The 17,551-nt window shown below is 48.4% G+C and overlaps 3 protein-coding genes across 3 annotated transcripts; all 3 read left to right on the forward strand.

Annotated features, from left to right (window-relative positions):
* Positions 1–129: 129 nt before the first annotated feature.
* MCYG_03499 (conserved hypothetical protein) lies at positions 130–9,743 on the forward strand (the record flags this gene model as incomplete). Its single annotated transcript, XM_002847947.1, has 3 exons — positions 130–209; positions 267–302; positions 371–9,743. 3 exons carry the CDS (start codon positions 130–132, stop codon positions 9,741–9,743), a joined length of 9,489 nt encoding a protein of 3,162 aa, XP_002847993.1.
* A 961-nt stretch (positions 9,744–10,704) lies between these two features.
* Positions 10,705–13,481, forward strand: MCYG_03500 (elongation factor 2; the record flags this gene model as incomplete). The annotated part of the gene is made up of 4 exons (XM_002847948.1): positions 10,705–10,773; positions 10,809–10,866; positions 10,948–11,603; positions 11,679–13,481. 4 exons carry the CDS (start codon positions 10,705–10,707, stop codon positions 13,479–13,481), a joined length of 2,586 nt encoding a protein of 861 aa, XP_002847994.1.
* A 966-nt stretch (positions 13,482–14,447) lies between these two features.
* On the forward strand, positions 14,448–17,074 carry MCYG_03501 (CCCH zinc finger and RRM domain-containing protein; the record flags this gene model as incomplete). The annotated part of the gene is made up of 5 exons (XM_002847949.1): positions 14,448–14,512; positions 14,722–14,840; positions 14,910–15,608; positions 15,670–16,679; positions 16,754–17,074. 5 exons carry the CDS (start codon positions 14,448–14,450, stop codon positions 17,072–17,074), a joined length of 2,214 nt encoding a protein of 737 aa, XP_002847995.1.
* Positions 17,075–17,551: the final 477 nt, after the last annotated feature.

Below are 17,551 nucleotides of genomic sequence, written 5' to 3' on the forward strand. Positions count from 1 at the left end.
ACTCACTCGCAACGGCCGTGGAATACACCTATGGACTGAATATACGATGGTGCGCTTCAGAGCAAGCTGTTCTTGTTCTCACACCCTTCATCGGCGATGCGACTGAGCGATTCGAAATGCATATGACCAATGTCCTCCTCACCAGAGCACCAGATTGCGAACGGCAAGCTGACCCCAGAGTCACTTACTCCAGTCCCTCAATTTAACTGGTATGTTGATCGCCTGCTCGAGTCGCTTGTGCTTTTGCTAAGAATTATTATATGTAGGGTGTTCTTAATTGAACTGATTGTGAGCGGAGTTCTGTACGTTTTTAAATATCCTCTTCCGCAAAAATATACACAAAGCTGACTGAGAGTTATTGGTGTGATAGGACTCTTTTCTTTCTTTTCTATTTTAACCGTCTATTTGCGACCCTCGTATCGTACGGAGTTCGTGCCTATACCTGGCATTACTATCGGGTCTACATTGACATACATGCACTTCAAATTTCGCTACTGGCTGGACGAATATTTTTCAAGGGGATACGGTATCATGGCGAAAATGAAACAATCCTTGTCCAGACCGGCTACATAACCTGGCGGTTCTGGTCTCGGCCAGTGCCACCGGGAAATACGTTTCACCAGGAGCGCAAAGCTCGACACCCAGCAAGCGAACAGGATGGGGACAAACATGCTGGTACCGAGAATAAGAAAAAACAATCCCCCCGGATTGAAGTCACCATCAACGGCCTGGAATGGTTTGTGTATAACAGGAGCCCTGCCTATGATTCGATTCTTGCTGGGTTCGGATTGGTGCCGCCTGCTAACGGGGGGAGCGATTCCTCTGCTACACGGGATGGAGGAACATCACTGCCGGATGCCAGCAATGGCGATATCGATGATGAGGCCGCTGCTTCCAGCCCATCTGAACCTTTAACCCCTTCTTCCAAAAAGGATGTCAACTCACAGAGGCAAAAGGGATTATCGAGTAATAATGGAAATGTCGGGGGCTCCTCTATACTTCAGAATGTGGAGCAGAGATCAGGGCCTCAGATTCTATCATTATTTCCGATATCTATGGATTGTTATAGAGGAGCACTGGCGCTGGGCAACGAGAACACAAAAACCATACTCACTTTGACCTTTGATAAGGCCGTCGGGAAAATCGATGCAGGGCATTCTGGTCCTCTTGACGTTTATAAACAAATATTTGAATATGACCTCTCCCACCCCATTGTACAGATGAAGCCAAATCCGGATTACAAACAGTCACAATTGGCCGCTGCGAGCTCGATAGAAGCTACAAACGAGGAGTCTAAAAACCGTGGCTATATGTACAGCTTGCATCGACGGTATCGAGATCACAGGCGCAGGGTATGGAATAGCGTCTGCGATTTAATTCCTTACTTTCAAAGCTCAGTGGAATCGTTTCATCCTAGACATGATCAAAGAAACCGACCTGCTTCTGGAGCGGTCCATCAAGATGGCTGGTTAGGTCTTACACGTTATCTCGATGAGGAAGAGCAAGACGAACATGAAGGGTGGAGCTCAGTTGAGTATGGGCGCTTCTCAACGTTGCTAGACTCTCCCAGTGTCTATTTCCGCTATTATTGGGATATTGGGGGCCCCGTAGCAATCTCCAAGACCGGTCCTGAACCTCCCGATAAGTCAACTCCTTATAATATTAATGGTGCAGAGCCCCCCGAATGGGGAATGGACATAACCATACGTGGTGGGCTGCTTAACTATGGGCCATGGGCAGATCGTGAACGCATCAATCTCCAAAGTGTGTTTATCCCAAATTCATACCGGGATTCGCAAGTTACGCCCATACTAAAACCTGGAGAAATGAGACAAAGTACTGCCTTCGTTTTGAACATCCTTATTGATGAGACTACAACGCTTCGTATACCCACAAGAGAGTCATCAAAGGACTGGCAATGGAAAGGGCGTGCGGACCAGTCGCGAGGGATGTCTCGAGCGAAAAAAAAAGACAAGGATCGTTCTCGGGGGAATGAAGCTGATAAGGCAGGAACTCAAGGGCCTGATATCAGACCGTTCGGCTGGTTATCCCTTAGGGTAGATCGGGGTTCGACTATTGTTTATTCGATGGCAATGTTTGCGAGTAACCATGGATATTGCAACAAAGTGGACATTGACCTACGACATACGAAGATGTCCTCCAGTGTGAATCATGGCATATTGTGGCAAAGTGACCGTCAGGTCATCTCCTGTGATCTCTCGAATCCTCTGCAGTGGAACAGCTTGCACAACTGGTCTGTTGATGTAGAGAGCACCAAACTGGAACTCTTTTTACTTTGGGATCATCTGATTTTACTCACAGACCTCATTTCTGACTGGACCTCGGGGCCTTTCCAGGAGTTTTATACGTTCGTTCCGATCAAATACCACCTTTCTTTCGCCTTCCTTGATTTCAAGCTCTTGATAAACGTGAATGATTTGAACATCATAAATAATCCATCCGACCTCGATGATAACTCATTCCTGATCATCGAAGGAGAGATATTAATTGCCCGAGTAGAGATCCCAATTGTTTATCATAAAGCAAACCGTAACGTTGCTAAGTTTGACATCCAAGGCTCAAACGGCGACTTGAGGCTCTCAACCCCTCTGTGGAACACGCAGCGTACGTTCTTGGATGATCGACCTGTTGGTGGACTGGATACTCTTAAAATTGACGGGAGTTATTCATGGTATAGCTTGACATCGCCGAAAGTAACAGATGTTGCAATCATCAACTTATCTGGCAGCGCACCATACCTCTACCTCTACGGATTTATACTGAAAAATTTCCTTGATGTCAACGAGAATTACTTTGGCAGAACTATTCATTTCAAGACGTTTGATGAACATAGAGCTGCAGTTGATTCTGGGGCCGCTCAGGGGCACAGTGGCTCTAACCCGGCACCTGTCACCAATGGCCTAGACGTCATTCTTCACATTGCCGCGGATGATTTAAAAGTTCTTCTTCCTGCTGGTTTATACGATAGGAATGAGAACCTCGCATTGAAGGCAGCATCTCTAAACCTAGATGTGAGGTTTACGAACTATTACATGGATTTCCACTCCTCGCTATCGCCTGTGGAAATCTCAGTATTATCAGAAAATCCAGGCGCTCCCCCCGTTAGGACCGGTCCTCAACTCTATATAAACGGCCTAGCGATCTTTGGCCATAGGCTTTTTGGGCTTCCACCAACTGAGCCTACATATGCCTGCAATTGGGACTTTCAAGTGGGATCTATAGTTGGCGAATGCTCTCCCTCGTTCGTGAAATCTGCTAAGTCAGCTTTTGAATCCTTAGCTTTCTCATTTGATGATGATGAAAATGCCTTACCTCCCTTACAGACTGGGGTCTATGATGTTACTTTCTTGCGCGCGAATGTGAAGGCCATAAAGGTGTGGGTATTGGCAGAAGAGACAGCGTTCCTATTCAGTACAGGGACTATTGATGTCGAATTTAATGACAGATGTGGTTTAAAAATGTCCCTATTCGTCAACTTGACTGTTCCCGACGTGGTTGTCGCAATTGTGGACCGCAAATCAGCACGCTCTCAGGCTATATCTCGAAAGCCGGTCAAGACCTACGCCTGCTTCCAAACAGCTCTGAAGCTCAATACGTTGGGGAAGAGGGAAGACTTTGAGCATTATCGCTCCCTACAGCAAAATCATATCAGAAAGCATGACTCGCGAACCCACCGTACACCATGGCTTCTCTTTGACGAACTTGATATTCCCACTGAGGACGAGGCATTTCCACACTTTATTCCTCCTACCATGCCTGTTCCCTCTATGCCCGAACCTGTCCGGTTCCCAAAAACCCCTAGACGTAGTCCGTATTATCAGACTCCGCATCAATCTCCATTGAAGGGGCTTTCTGACTTGATTACTATTCCCTTGTCATCTAGCACAAACCCTACACCTGATCAGTATATACCCAGAGGTCGCCTTGTTCGACCTACCTCTACCACATGGGCTATGCCGCAATTCCATTTCTATCACATTGAGCCTGATAAAACGAATGTTCCACCTATGCCGTCAAGTTCTGAGTTTGTTATCGGCCAAAAACAAGCCTTGGAAGCTGGTTTTGGCCGCTCTGACGCCTATGACAGCCTCAAGGGAGCCCAGGCCTGTATTATTTGCACATTAGAGCCTGGCTTGACTGGCTTTTGCTCAACGGAAGCAGTGCATGCCTTATCTTCTCTCCTAGAGTCAATTCAGCCCCGTAATCCTATAGAGATTCTCGACTCATTCCAGGCGAAGCTGACAAGTGCGGCACTTCGAGCGCAAAAGTCTGCCAATAAGGAAGTACGGAATATTTCTACCTTCTCTTTAGAGCTTCCTCTATGTCGTATTCGACTTCTCAACCCCCTCCTAGAACCGAATGACCCAACAGGTTCCGTCAGGGACCAATACTATATCGATCTCCTACATGCTCGCGCTCTTATTCATGAAAAAGCTATCCTAGATGCTAACATTTCTATGAAACCCAAAAAATCACTTACGACACATATAACAGTACGCTCCATATCTATCTCTGCTCAGGAAGAAAACATAGACGCTGCCACGGAACTAAGCTTATGCGTATGCAAAATATCCGATGTATCCTTCCTGTTTCTTGAGGATAAAGATATAAAGTCTCGCCTTCAGATACAAAATATCCGCATAATGTCATCCAATGAGTCTGTTGCAAAATTCGGCCTTCTGCTGGACCGAACGAATAAGGTGGTTGGCTCCATTTCAGCCGCCTTCCAACAAATTTTTGAGGCTCACGAGAACCGTCTCCTCTATCTCGTTCATTATCTCGCAAATGCAGGTGCAAATATGCCTGAACCGCAATTTATGACACGTCTATCCTATGCCCTCAGGGTCACAAAGCCACACCTAAGGCTTGAGGATGCTTGGAAGATCATATCGCGGCTTCGTAATATATACAAATCAATCACAACAGAAGAACAGGAAAAACTGCGAACGGATTGTCAGAATGACCGAGTTTCCTACCCGGCAGATGTTAAAGACGTTATTCTTTCGGTTTTCGAGACCTGGCGCTCCTGGGAACTGACCCCAATTAAGAAAAGCCTCATCGTCAAGGCCCTATGGGGCGAGGATGATGATGTAGCCAGTAGGACAGCTGATCATCCTAAGGAGATTGATGCCGCGGTTTTCTTGCGATCAACTCATGTCTCACTCGGCCCGGGTCCGCGAGAGAACAGTTTTCACCTCGAAAGTATGTCAACTACAATCCGTTTTGGGGCTAAAACCCGGGATTCTTCGCCTAGTCTAAAGACAAAGCTATTGGTTGTACAAAACCATTGTTCAAACGTATCCTTACAGTTGAACTGGGAACTATGCGAAGTCTTAGAGCGGGTTTTATCAAGCGATCTTAACTTCGCCTTCATGTCAAGCGCCTCTCAAAGTGAGCCAATGAATCAATCTGGTGATGCACCCAAAGGTGAGCATGAGGTCCATGTTATTTTCGTAGCGGAGAAAGGTTCTGCAAGACTGGATGGAATCAACCTGAGGCTTGCCTTGCTAGGGAATGCATTAAAAGCATCCATAATCCATCGGTCAAACCCAGCGTTGACAGAAGAGACTATAAGCGTGATGTTGGCATCCAAAATGTCCTCGGCTCATGTCATCAGCTACTCAAACCCTCTTATGGAATGGAAGTTTCATAATCCAAACATTTTTCTGTCACGCCATTCGCAAGAACGGGATCAACATATCGAGCATGACTGGAAATGTGCCGCAACCTGCGAAAAACTAAGATATGAGGTGACTGAAAACCCACTGGGACTCATCCATGTGGCTGACCGTGTGGTTGAGGATGAACTGAAACAGGTTCTCGGGGTGATTGGTTCTTCTGTCGATACATATTCAGAGATGGGCTCTTCGATACAATCCAAGCAAGAGATTCATCATTTTCATGTTGCAACTTTTCTCGACGATTACCAAATCTGCATCGCGCTACTTCCAACAGTCGAATATACCATTGGAGGAGATGTAGCACGACTATCAGTTACACCTCTTGGTCGGATGAAATTCGAGGTTGATTACGATATCAAAAATAACCTCCACACAATTCAGTCAAGTAAGGATGGGAACCTACGCATCCTATCTTCAATGGCAATCCCTCCTATCAATGGGAGAGTACGGCTGGATATGACACATGATCCAGTTTTCGTAGATATAGACACTACTATTGAAATTGTGGATGTTGATGCAAGTGCTATACAAAATATTCTCGGTGCCATAAATGGACCTGAAATATCACACTTTATTGAAGATTTAACTCATGACGGAAATATGCTCAAGACACACCTTAACCAGGTTTTATCAAGTGGTAAAACCGCGCAGCCAGTGAAAATGAATATCCAAAAGCCAGGAATTGTGTATCAAGTACGGCTTACCTTTGCTGGAATCAGGACTCATGCTACTTCTCCTGGTTTAAGGACAAAAGATCACTCCGCAGATATGTCTCTTGAATTCAGGACTATTCAAGTACATATGGAAAACTCCGCTGTCAAGGGGATCCGAAACACACAGCCAGAGTTTCATATATACATGTCCCAAATTGGTATCAGTGTTAAGAAGAAAGGCATATATGAGACCATTTCCCATGGAAAAGTTGCCCTTGGTGCCCGAGTTAGCGGGTCACTGAAAGATTTGCCTGATGGACAGGTCATGCGACTGTTCCATCTAACAAGCTCAGGATTAGAGGTTGAAATATCTGCCGAAACGGCTTCTCTTGTAGTCGACATTGTCGCTCATTTGCAGGAAACCATCAAGACTATCGACATATCTCAAGATATTGCGCATTTAAGAAAAATTCGCAAGATCTCGTTCCCGCGGAGAAAGAAGAAAGAAGTAGCGCATACCGCCACTACTACCACTAGCCCTACCGCTGGCGAAGAGGGCAACCGAGATACCCTTGCATTTTTGGATGCAACTTATTCTGTACAGCTGTCCAATATTCAAGTTAGCTGGCTAGTGTTAGATAATTCTTCCTATCATGGTGCTGGCATGGAAGACCTTGTCTTCTCTATCAGCAAGGTTGAGCTTGCGACAAAGAAAACTAACGCTGCAAGATTGCGTATTCAGCACATGCAGTTGCAGATGGTGCCTGTCTCCGACGACAAGAGGAAACGATCCCAAAATTCCGCCCTACTCCCAGAGGCAGTGTTCAATGTTTCACTCCTGTCTGTTAATTCCAAGTGGAAGTTGGCATTGCATGCTGCTGGGAAAGCGCTTGATCTACGAACCACATCAGACTTTATCATTCCGGCCAGTTTGCTGCAAAACTCATTGGCATCCGCCGTTGAAAAAGTTCGTGAGGCTAAATCATTATGGACCACTGAATTCATCGAAAATCCTAACGTAACGAAGGAGTCCCTTGGGTTCAAGCAACTCGACTCACTCTTGGTTGATGCGGATTTTGCTGGAGCGATAGTCACTCTTCAAGGAAGGTATAGTGCTGGCGAGTCCGCTCCTACCGCGCCAAGCAACAGGAACAGCACAGGATCAAACGACCTAAGATATGGACAAGCCTGGTCGGGTGACTCAGTGTCCACAGCAACTCTTCGAGCTCCCGGGGTTGCATTGAAGGTTCGATATGAGAGCTCAGAAGCAGATACCCCGATTCTTGAAGCAGAAATGAAAGTTGACGGATCTTCCAATGTACTTCATCCGAGTGTAGTGCCGCTTCTTACACAGATTTCATCAAGTATACAGGATGTCGTTGGAAGGCAAGAAAAGAGGGATGAACGTGTTGAGGTGGCACAGGCTAACAAGTCTCAAGATATATCCATGGACCCAACAACTATACTTGGGAGTTGTAAGCTGAGCATTGGGCTCTGGATCCGCAAACAGGAATTCACCTTAAGCTGCCAACCAATTGCACGAGTAGCAGCTACAGCCGGCTTCGAAGATGTCAATATCACGATTAACACGGTGCAGTCGGAAGAGCAGCGACGATTCTTTGCGGTGTTGGTGGCCTTTGATAAGTTACAAGCATCTGTGAAGCATGTTTATTCCAATGAATCTACCGCGAGCTTTGAGGTGGACTCTATTGTGGTATCAATGATGAACAGCAAACATGTCAGTTCTAGCAGCGGTATTTCTGCTATTCTCAAGATCAGCCCAACAAGGCTGCAGATGAATGCAAAACAAGCCCAGGATTTCCTCCTTTTCCGTGAAATCTGGACACCCCAAGATGACCAGCCTAAGCGGCCAGCCCCTACACATGAAGCGTCCCCAGAAATCCAAGCATATATGGTTCAAAGATACCAGCAAATGGCCGCCACCGGCGCATTCCCTTGGAACTCAACGCTGGCGATAGAGTCACTGGACATACAACTTGACCTGGGACAAACAATAGGGAAGTCAGATTTCACAATAAAAAACCTCTGGATATCATCGAAGAAGACATCTGATTGGGAGCAAAACCTGTGTATTGGCTTTGAAACTGTTGGAATCAAAAGCCGCGGGCGACTGAGCGGGTTTGTGGAACTTTCAAAGTTCAAGGTACGCACGTCCATCGAATGGCCAGACGGTGTGATCTCGACCGGTCAGACTCCTCTCATTCAGGCAGCGGTCGGAATCGGCAAGCTGCAGGCTGAGGCATCGTTTGAATACCTACCCTTTTTCGCTGCAGACGTGAACTCTTTCGAGTTTTTCATGTATAATGTCCGAGACGACGACGGAAAGAGTAATGACCGCCTTGTCAGTGTTCTCGAAGGCGATAAACTACACGTGTTCTGCACTACTATGACGGCCGCACAGGGATTGGGTCTATATCAAACATTACAACGGTTGATACAAGAGAAGAAAGCTGCGTATCAAACATCCCTGAGGGAGATAGAAAACGCTCTACATCGGAAAACACTTTCACCTGGAGAGCTCCCAGAGGAGTCTGCGACGATACCGGCCGTGAAGAGTGATAAGAGCGATATAAACTTACCGATATCTCTCCAGACAAGCGTTGTGGTCAACCTACGGGCTATCAGAGTTGGAGCGTTCCCCAACAACTTCCACGACAATCAGCTCTTCAAACTGGAGGCTCTTGACGCTGAGGCACGGTTCTCAGTTGTGATCGAAGATGGCAAGACACACACCGGCCTTGGAATGACGCTTGGACAGCTCCGCGTTGCGCTGGCTAGCGTGAACAGCCCGGGGCCGCCTGCAACAAGCGACATAACGGTGGACGAGATCGTCAGCCGCGCAACCGGTTCTCGAGGAGGAACCATCCTGAACGTTCCCCGGGTGGTTGCGACGATGGAAACCTGGCAGGTGCCGGCGTCCAACCATATCGACTATATCTTCAAGAGCTCGTTCGAGGGCAAAGTCGACGTTGGCTGGAACTACTCCCGCATTGCCTTTATCAGAGGCATGTGGAGCACCCATTCTCGCGCCCTCGCGACCCGACTGGGCAAGCCACTCCCCCAGGCCGCCGTCCAGATCACAGGCGGACCAAAGGCAGAAGGCGAGGAGGGCGAGTATAACGGGCAAGAGAAGATCACCGCCGTCGTGAACGTCCCTCAGTCGCGGTATACGTACACTCCGATAGAACCAGCCGTCATCGAGACGCCCCAGCTTCGAGACATGGGAGAGGCCACGCCACCGTTGGAATGGATTGGGTTGCAGCGTGATCGGCTGCCTAACATCACCCATCAGATCATCATCGTCACTCTGATGGAGATTGCAAAGGACGTGGAGGATGCATATTCGAAGATTCTCGGTTCGTCATGAATGCTTTCACCGGTGGCCACCATTGGCTGCACTATAACTGCAGGCAGTCTCTGTATTCCTTTTTACTAGTTGTTCTTCTTTTTTACTTCTTTTCCTTGCTTAACCCCTAACTCCGGCGTTCTATGCATGGCGTGGCTATTGGTATAGAATATATAGTTATGGGACGGGATATATAGACTGGTGGTCTCTGATTAATAATGCTATTGTGTAATTGACATGGAAACAGCCGGCATCCCCTGGTCTTCTCTTTTTTCCTTTTTCTCTGCGTCTTCCTCCAGTGTCATACATACACACTCTCTATATACATAGTATGACTGCTATAGTCACTGATGCGGTCATAGAAGGTCGACTGAACCAGAAAAGAGACAAGTACCGCAGAGGTACCTTTTCACTGTAAGTCTGCTGTGAAGATACTTGCGAGGTACTTTCACTGCCGGCTTCGTGCGGGGCATCTGCTTACCTCAGCAGGTCTCTTCCCCTTCTGGGTTACCGCCCTCGCCCGCCTGGCAGAAACCGCACAAGCCCCGCCATTAATCATATTTTTTTTTCTCTTTCCGGACGCGAGAGAAAGGGAAAAAAAATTCTCTTCCTTCTTCCTCTTCCTCTTCTTCTTCTTCTTCACCAACTCCAGCCTGGTGTTTCATCCATCACCAACTTCTGCTCACTTCCTCTACGTGACCAGATTTCTCTTTCTCTCTTACGCTGCTTGATCAGGTCGGGCTCTCTCGATCCTGATAAACATCAAGCCACAAGCCACCTTTCGATAAAAAAAAAGACACCCCGCCCTCGAAGGCATCTATCTGAATAAACAACCGCCAAGATGGTCAAGTAAGTCATATCTAGGCTCTATGGCATGCGAGAGAGAGGGGGGATTGTCTGTATAGGAGCATCTTCTCCTGTCGTGGCTTGTCGTTCTTTTTGCTTGCTTCATTTTTCACCCTGTTGAGAGGACACATTACTAATGCGGTTTGGTATGGAACAGCTTCACCATCGAGGAGGTATGCAGCATCCCGAAGCAAGGAAACAGGGAGCTTCGAGAGATATCAGGCTAACCCGTGCATTTAGATCCGTCAATTGATGGACCGTCCTGCCAACATCCGTAACATGTGTGTTATTGCTCACGGTATGAAGCCACCCTCCACTCTCTCTGTGTGTGCGTGCATGTCTTGGTGTCAGCTCCGGCTAACAGATGTAACCACTCCAGTCGATCACGGAAAGTCCACTCTTACCGATTCTTTGGTCCAGCGTGCTGGTATTATCTCCGCCGCCAAAGCCGGAGAAGCTCGTTTCACAGATACCCGTCAGGACGAGCAGGACAGATGTATCACCATCAAGTCCACAGCCATCTCCCTTTACGCCCAGCTCGTCGATGAAGATGACTTGAAGGATATTCCCCAGAAGGTCGAGGGAAACGAGTTCTTGATCAACTTGATTGATTCCCCTGGCCACGTTGACTTCTCATCCGAGGTCACTGCTGCTCTCCGTGTCACTGACGGTGCCCTTGTCGTCGTCGACTGTGTTTCCGGTGTCTGTGTCCAGACCGAGACCGTCTTGCGACAGGCTCTCTCTGAGCGTATCAAGCCCGTCTGTATCATCAACAAGGTCGACCGTGCTCTTCTCGAGCTCCAGGTCTCCAAGGAAGATCTCTACCAATCTTTCTCCCGAACGGTCGAGTCCGTCAACGTCATCATTTCCACCTACCTCGACAAGGCTCTCGGTGACGTCCAGGTCTACCCCGAGAAGGGTACCGTCGCTTTCGGTTCCGGCCTTCACGGCTGGGCTTTCACTATCCGACAGTTCGCCGTCAAGTATGCCAAGAAGTTCGGTGTTGACAGGAACAAGATGATGGACAGACTTTGGGTACGTTGAACACCTTCGTTTCCCTTTTGTTCTCCCGGAATGGGGTAGAAATAAAATGTTAACATAATTCCACAGGGAGACAACTACTTCAACCCAAAGACCAAGAAGTGGACCAAGAACGGCGAATACGAGGGCAAGGCTCTTGAGCGTTCTTTCAACCAGTTCATCCTTGACCCTATCTTCAAGATCTTCAACGCCATCACTCACTCCAAGAAGGATGAGATCGCCACCCTTGTTGAGAAGCTCGAGATCAAGCTCTCCTCTGAGGAGCGTGACCTTGAGGGCAAGCCATTGCTCAAGGTCGTCATGAGGAAGTTCCTCCCCGCTGCTGACGCTCTTCTTGAGATGATGGTTCTCAACCTCCCATCTCCCGTTACTGCCCAGAAGTACCGTGCTGAGACCCTGTACGAAGGTCCAACTGACGACGAGGCCTGCATTGGTGTCCGTGACTGTGACCCCAAGGGCCCTCTCATGCTTTACGTCTCCAAGATGGTGCCAACTTCCGATAAGGGTCGTTTCTACGCTTTCGGTCGTGTCTTCTCCGGTACCGTCCGCTCCGGTCTTAAGGTCCGTATCCAGGGTCCTAACTACACCCCTGGAAAGAAGGATGATCTCTTCATCAAGGCTATCCAGCGTACCATTCTCATGATGGGTCGTTTCGTTGAGCCCATCGAGGATGTCCCAGCTGGTAACATTGTTGGTCTCGTTGGTGTCGATCAGTTCTTGCTCAAGTCTGGTACCCTCACCACCAGTGAAACCGCCCACAACTTGAAGGTCATGAAGTTCTCTGTCTCCCCTGTCGTCCAACGGTCCGTTGAAGTCAAGAACGCCAACGACCTGCCCAAGCTTGTCGAAGGTCTCAAGCGTCTCTCCAAGTCCGATCCTTGCGTCTTGACCATGATCAACGAGTCTGGTGAGCACGTTGTTGCCGGTGCCGGTGAACTGCATTTGGAAATTTGCTTGAAGGATCTTGAGGAAGATCACGCCGGTGTTCCTCTCCGTATCTCTGACCCCGTCGTCGCTTACCGTGAGACCGTCGGTTCCGAATCCAGCATGGTTGCCTTGTCCAAGTCTCAGAACAAGCACAACCGTCTCTATGTTACTGCCCAGCCATTGGGTGAGGAGGTTTCCCTCGCCATTGAGGCCGGAAAGATCTCTCCCCGTGACGATATCAAGACCCGTGCCCGTCTCCTCGCTGATGAATATGAGTGGGATGTCACTGATGCCCGTAAGATCTGGTGTTTCGGCCCAGACACCTCGGGTGCCAACGTTCTCGTTGACCAGACCAAGGCCGTCCAGTACCTCAACGAAATTAAGGATTCTTTCGTCTCTGGTTTCCAGTGGGCTTCCCGCGAAGGTCCAGTTGCTGAAGAGCCAATGAGAGCTATCCGGTTCAACATTCAGGACGTTACCCTTCATCCTGATGCTATTCACCGTGGTGGTGGTCAAATCATCGGTACTGCCCGTCGTGTCCTGCTGGCCGCTACCCTGTTGGCCGACCCAGGTATCCTCGAACCCGTCTTCTTGGTCGAGATCCAAGTCCCAGAGCAAGCTATGGGTGGTATCTATGGTGTCCTCACCCGACGACGTGGTCACGTCTTCGCCGAAGAACAGCGTCCCGGAACTCCTCTGTTCACCATCAAGGCCTACCTCCCAGTCAACGAGTCGTTCGGTTTCCCTGCCGACCTCCGCTCCGCCACTGGTGGTCAAGCCTTCCCTCAATCCGTTTTCGACCATTGGCAGCTCCTCCCCGGTGGTTCTGTTCTCGACCCAACCACCAAGCCCGGCCAGATCGTCACAGAAATGCGAAAGCGCAAGGGTATCAAGGAAGTCGTCCCAGACTACACAAATGTAAGTTTTCCTTTCTATCCCCCATGAAATTGGGGTTGGAAATGCCGAGATGGCCTGCTAACAACGTCCGCTCTAGTACTACGACAAATTGTAAACGCCTTATCGCAAAGATATGTTTAGAGCGCTCTTGTGTATTTAGAACACAATGCCGAGAAGCGTATGCGACCTTTTTTCAAAAGAATACCATTTTAGCAACGATCAAATTGGCCTGCATGTGCTCGAGAGCTTTTGTCCCCCTTTCCCGGCGGCAGACTTGAAAACGAAAGAAAAGAACGGGTAAAAAAAAAAGTTAAAAAGGACCGCCTCTCTCGCTCCACGACCTCTTCACACCACCCCGTTTTGCGTCAGGCACTTCCCCTTGTCTCTTATCACCCTGAGATCACCAATATCCCTTGTGGCCGAGAGTAATGATGTTTCTTTTCCTTTGTAATGTTAATTGTTTTGCTTTTTTTGAAGTTGATAACCTCTTGTATCTTAAAAATGCTCTATAACGTTCGTCTAAAGAATACCAGAGAGTTATCAATGATGCTGCTCCGTAAGGCATTTTTAATAATATTTTTCTCTCATGTAGAATTGTCGACGTCAAGCTTTATGGTCAAAGTGATAATCACGTGACTATACGTGCATGATTAAGTAATCCAGAAAGCTTTGCGCGCGATGCTTTTTCCATCAAGCAGAATGTTAGAACAATATAAGGAAACGCTGAGCAACGACGGGACGAACTGCCATCTTACGTCTGTCGCTTTAAACTGCTACTCGTTTACAGGAGCCAGGCTGAAAAGGCGTCCATCTTTTCTTACAATTCCAGTTTAACCCTCGTTTTTGATTGGAACTCGGCTTTCTTGCGATACCTTTTAATCACCCGAGCCAACGTATCTCCCCGCTGCTACGCCGTACGTCGAGCCTCTCAAACTTATCCTAGGCTATTGGAGAGTATACGGGATACCTACAGACGCGAGTACGGGTTTAATGCGCGTAACCTAAACCGCAACGATGCAGTTCACGGAAGAGAAGGCCGCGGAGGTCAAGTCATGGGTTGTGAAGAAACTTGAAGATATGTAGGTATCACCAGAGTACCAGGTGACGGCGCGTTATAATGGAGATCTGAGGCTTGAGGGTGTCTTCTATATAATGGCATTACCGGGTGGTTCCTACCTTGAACACGGGGGATCATTTTCATACTCCCTCTCCCTCTTTTTAAGCTGGTTGGCCGCAGTTGGTGTTTTTTGCTCAACATTGCTAATGAGGGTTTGCCAATTCTTTGTAGCTCTGATGCGGACTCGGAAGTGTTGGCGGATTATGTTCTTGCATTGATTTCCACCGATGCCCCGGATGAGGAGATAAGGAAAGCTTCTATCGAAAATCTCGAGGACTTTTTGAAAGAGAGTGAGTGACTTCGGTTTGTACAGTATGTCTCTTTCACATATAGGAAGCTAACAAGTGAATTATGTTTAGATACCATCACTTTTGTGGACGAGATCTTCGAAAAATTCCATCCAAAGCCAGAGCAGCAGACACTTCCGGCCACCACTCAACAGCCCGCTTTGCCTTCGCCCGTCCGGGATACCCCGTTCAGCCAACCAGCGCCAAATGCGGATATGATGGCTCAATTTGCGCAAGCTCAGCTTGGGGCCATGGCTCAGCCGGGGCCAGCTGGATTTGAAAGCAACGACCAACAATTCAACGCACGGAAAAGAACATTCAACGACTCGCAGGGTGATGATCAAGGCCCTTATCAGAGAAATGCGGATAGGCCGTATAAATCCGCACGCGGTCGGCGCGGTCGAGGGGGTATAGGAGGATGGGATAACCGACAAAATCAAGGCTCACCGGGCCAGGGGTATTCACCAAATATGCCAGGCGGCTTTCGCGGTGGCCCGGGAGCCCCACAGCCTGGTTTCCCTCCATTCAATCCCAATGACCCAATTGCGCAGATGTTGAGCATGTCAGGGATGAGTTTCCCGCAGATTCCAGGCATGCCGCCTATGCCACCGCTCCCATCTCTCAATGGGCAACCTCAGAGCTCGGGCTCTCCTCCTAACAAGATCGCAGAGCGATGCAAGGACTATGATACTATGGGTTTCTGCGTTTTGGGAAGCACTTGCCCCTACCAGCATGGCCAGGATCATTTGGTTGCCCCCTCGAAAGATGATGGTATGAAATAAAAGCCTCCCTTTCTTTCATTTTGCTCTCTTTTACTAATGCATCAATTTAGAGTATGATCCAACTAAATCCAATATTGTGTCTATGCATGCAACGAATGGCGCCAATGGACATGGCTCCGGAGGACGCGGCGATCGAGGCAGAGGGCGAGGTCGTGGCCGCGGTGATAGAGGAGGCCATGGCCCGCAGCGCCGTAACCGAGCTGACTTTTCACACGCTGGCCCCAACGAAGACCGGAGAATTACAACGATCGTGGTTGAGCAAATACCAGAGGACAAGTTTGACGAAGCTACGGTCCGAGAATTCTTCTCCGATTTTGGTGAGATTACAGAGATCACTATGAAGCCGTATAAACACCTAGCGCTTGTCAAATATGACTCGTATGATGCAGCTCATCGAGCATGGTCGAGCCCCAAAGTCATTTTTGACAACAGATTTGTAAAAGTGTACTGGTATAAACCTACAGAGTCGAAAGGTGATAGCAACGGCTTTAAACCAGCCTCTACCGAAGCATCGTCATTTGACATGGAAGCGTTCGAGAAGCAGCAGGCAGAGGCCCAGAAGGCCCATGAAGAGAAAGCTAGGAAACGAAAAGAAACGGAAGAAGCAATCTTGGAGCACAAAAAGAAAACAGAGGAGTTGCTCAAACGTCACAAGGAGGAGCAAGCTAAGCTACTGCAAAAGCTAGAAGCCAAAGGCGCCGGAAAAGAGGCTGCTTCCTCTGAGTCGGGAGCTCCAGCGAATGATCTGACTGCCTCTCTCCGTGCTCAACTGGCGTCTCTACAAGCAGAAGCTAAGAGTATGGGTATTGACCCTGATGCACAACCAGAATCTACATTCAGCCGTGGCCGTGGTCGAGGCTATGGTAGCTTCCGTGGCAGAGGTGGGTTCGCTCCTCGAGGCCGTGGCTATGACCCTTCATACAGAGGGGGGTTGAGAGGTCGTGGAGGGTTCCGAGGCCGTGGAGGTGTGATTCGCCTCGATAACCGCCCTAAAAGGGTTGCTATTTCAGGGGTAGAATTCGATACTAACCGCGATGAGGCACTGAGGCAATATCTTTTGGTACGATAACACATTCCTAACCTCCTGGTTATTTACACCTCAAAGCGAGGTAGACTAATATTATGAATTTGTAGGGAATTGGAGAGTATGAGAGCGTTGATCCCAGCCCAGATCGCCCTGGAGCTTTGGTAGTATCGTTCAAAGACCGATATGTTGCTGAAAAGCTGTTCCATGGGCCAACCGACATCCCATCCGTGGGCAAAGTTGAGTTTGCCTGGGTTGCCAACCCTGCGCCAGCCTCGACGCAGCCGCCTAGCACCGGGGCTGCGCAAAAAACAAGCGAAGATGTAGCAATGACTGATAGTAATGCGTCTGGTGCAGCTATACCAGAGAAAGAACCCGCCCATGAAGTTGACTATGATGTCGCCGAGATGGACGATTCCTGGGCTGAGTAAAGAAGACCCTAACGAATTAATGGGCTTGGATTTGGATTCCAACGTTTGTATTTCTACATATAATTTTACCCTCTTTCTTCTTGCCGTGCCTTGTTGTATGGCCTGAACATGACAATTCCATTATATTTTTACAAGGGCTCGTTTAAAGGTGTCTATATATATCACGGTATCCTCATCGCTTCCTATAGGAGGAACAGGTTGGCGCCTCGCATCAAGCAATACATTGTCTCACTCTGAAGAAACATGTTTCACGCTGAGTCTCTCCTGATGAAACTGGCTCCTTTTGGTATAAAACGAGTCTGAACTAAATACATCATGGTGTGATAATAAATACAGCATATTTAACCAACTGCAATAGGCCGCGCAATCGCTCTTAGAGGCTCAATTCAATCATCAACACTACGTCAGTGATAGTGTAGTCGAGATTCTACTTCTCGAGGTACTGCCGTTAACCTAACCCGGATTGTAACGTCGGAG

Source organism: Microsporum canis, genomic scaffold (assembly GCF_000151145.1).
Source record: "Microsporum canis CBS 113480 supercont1.3 genomic scaffold, whole genome shotgun sequence".
NCBI classification, from domain to species: Eukaryota; Fungi; Ascomycota; class Eurotiomycetes; order Onygenales; family Arthrodermataceae; genus Microsporum; species Microsporum canis.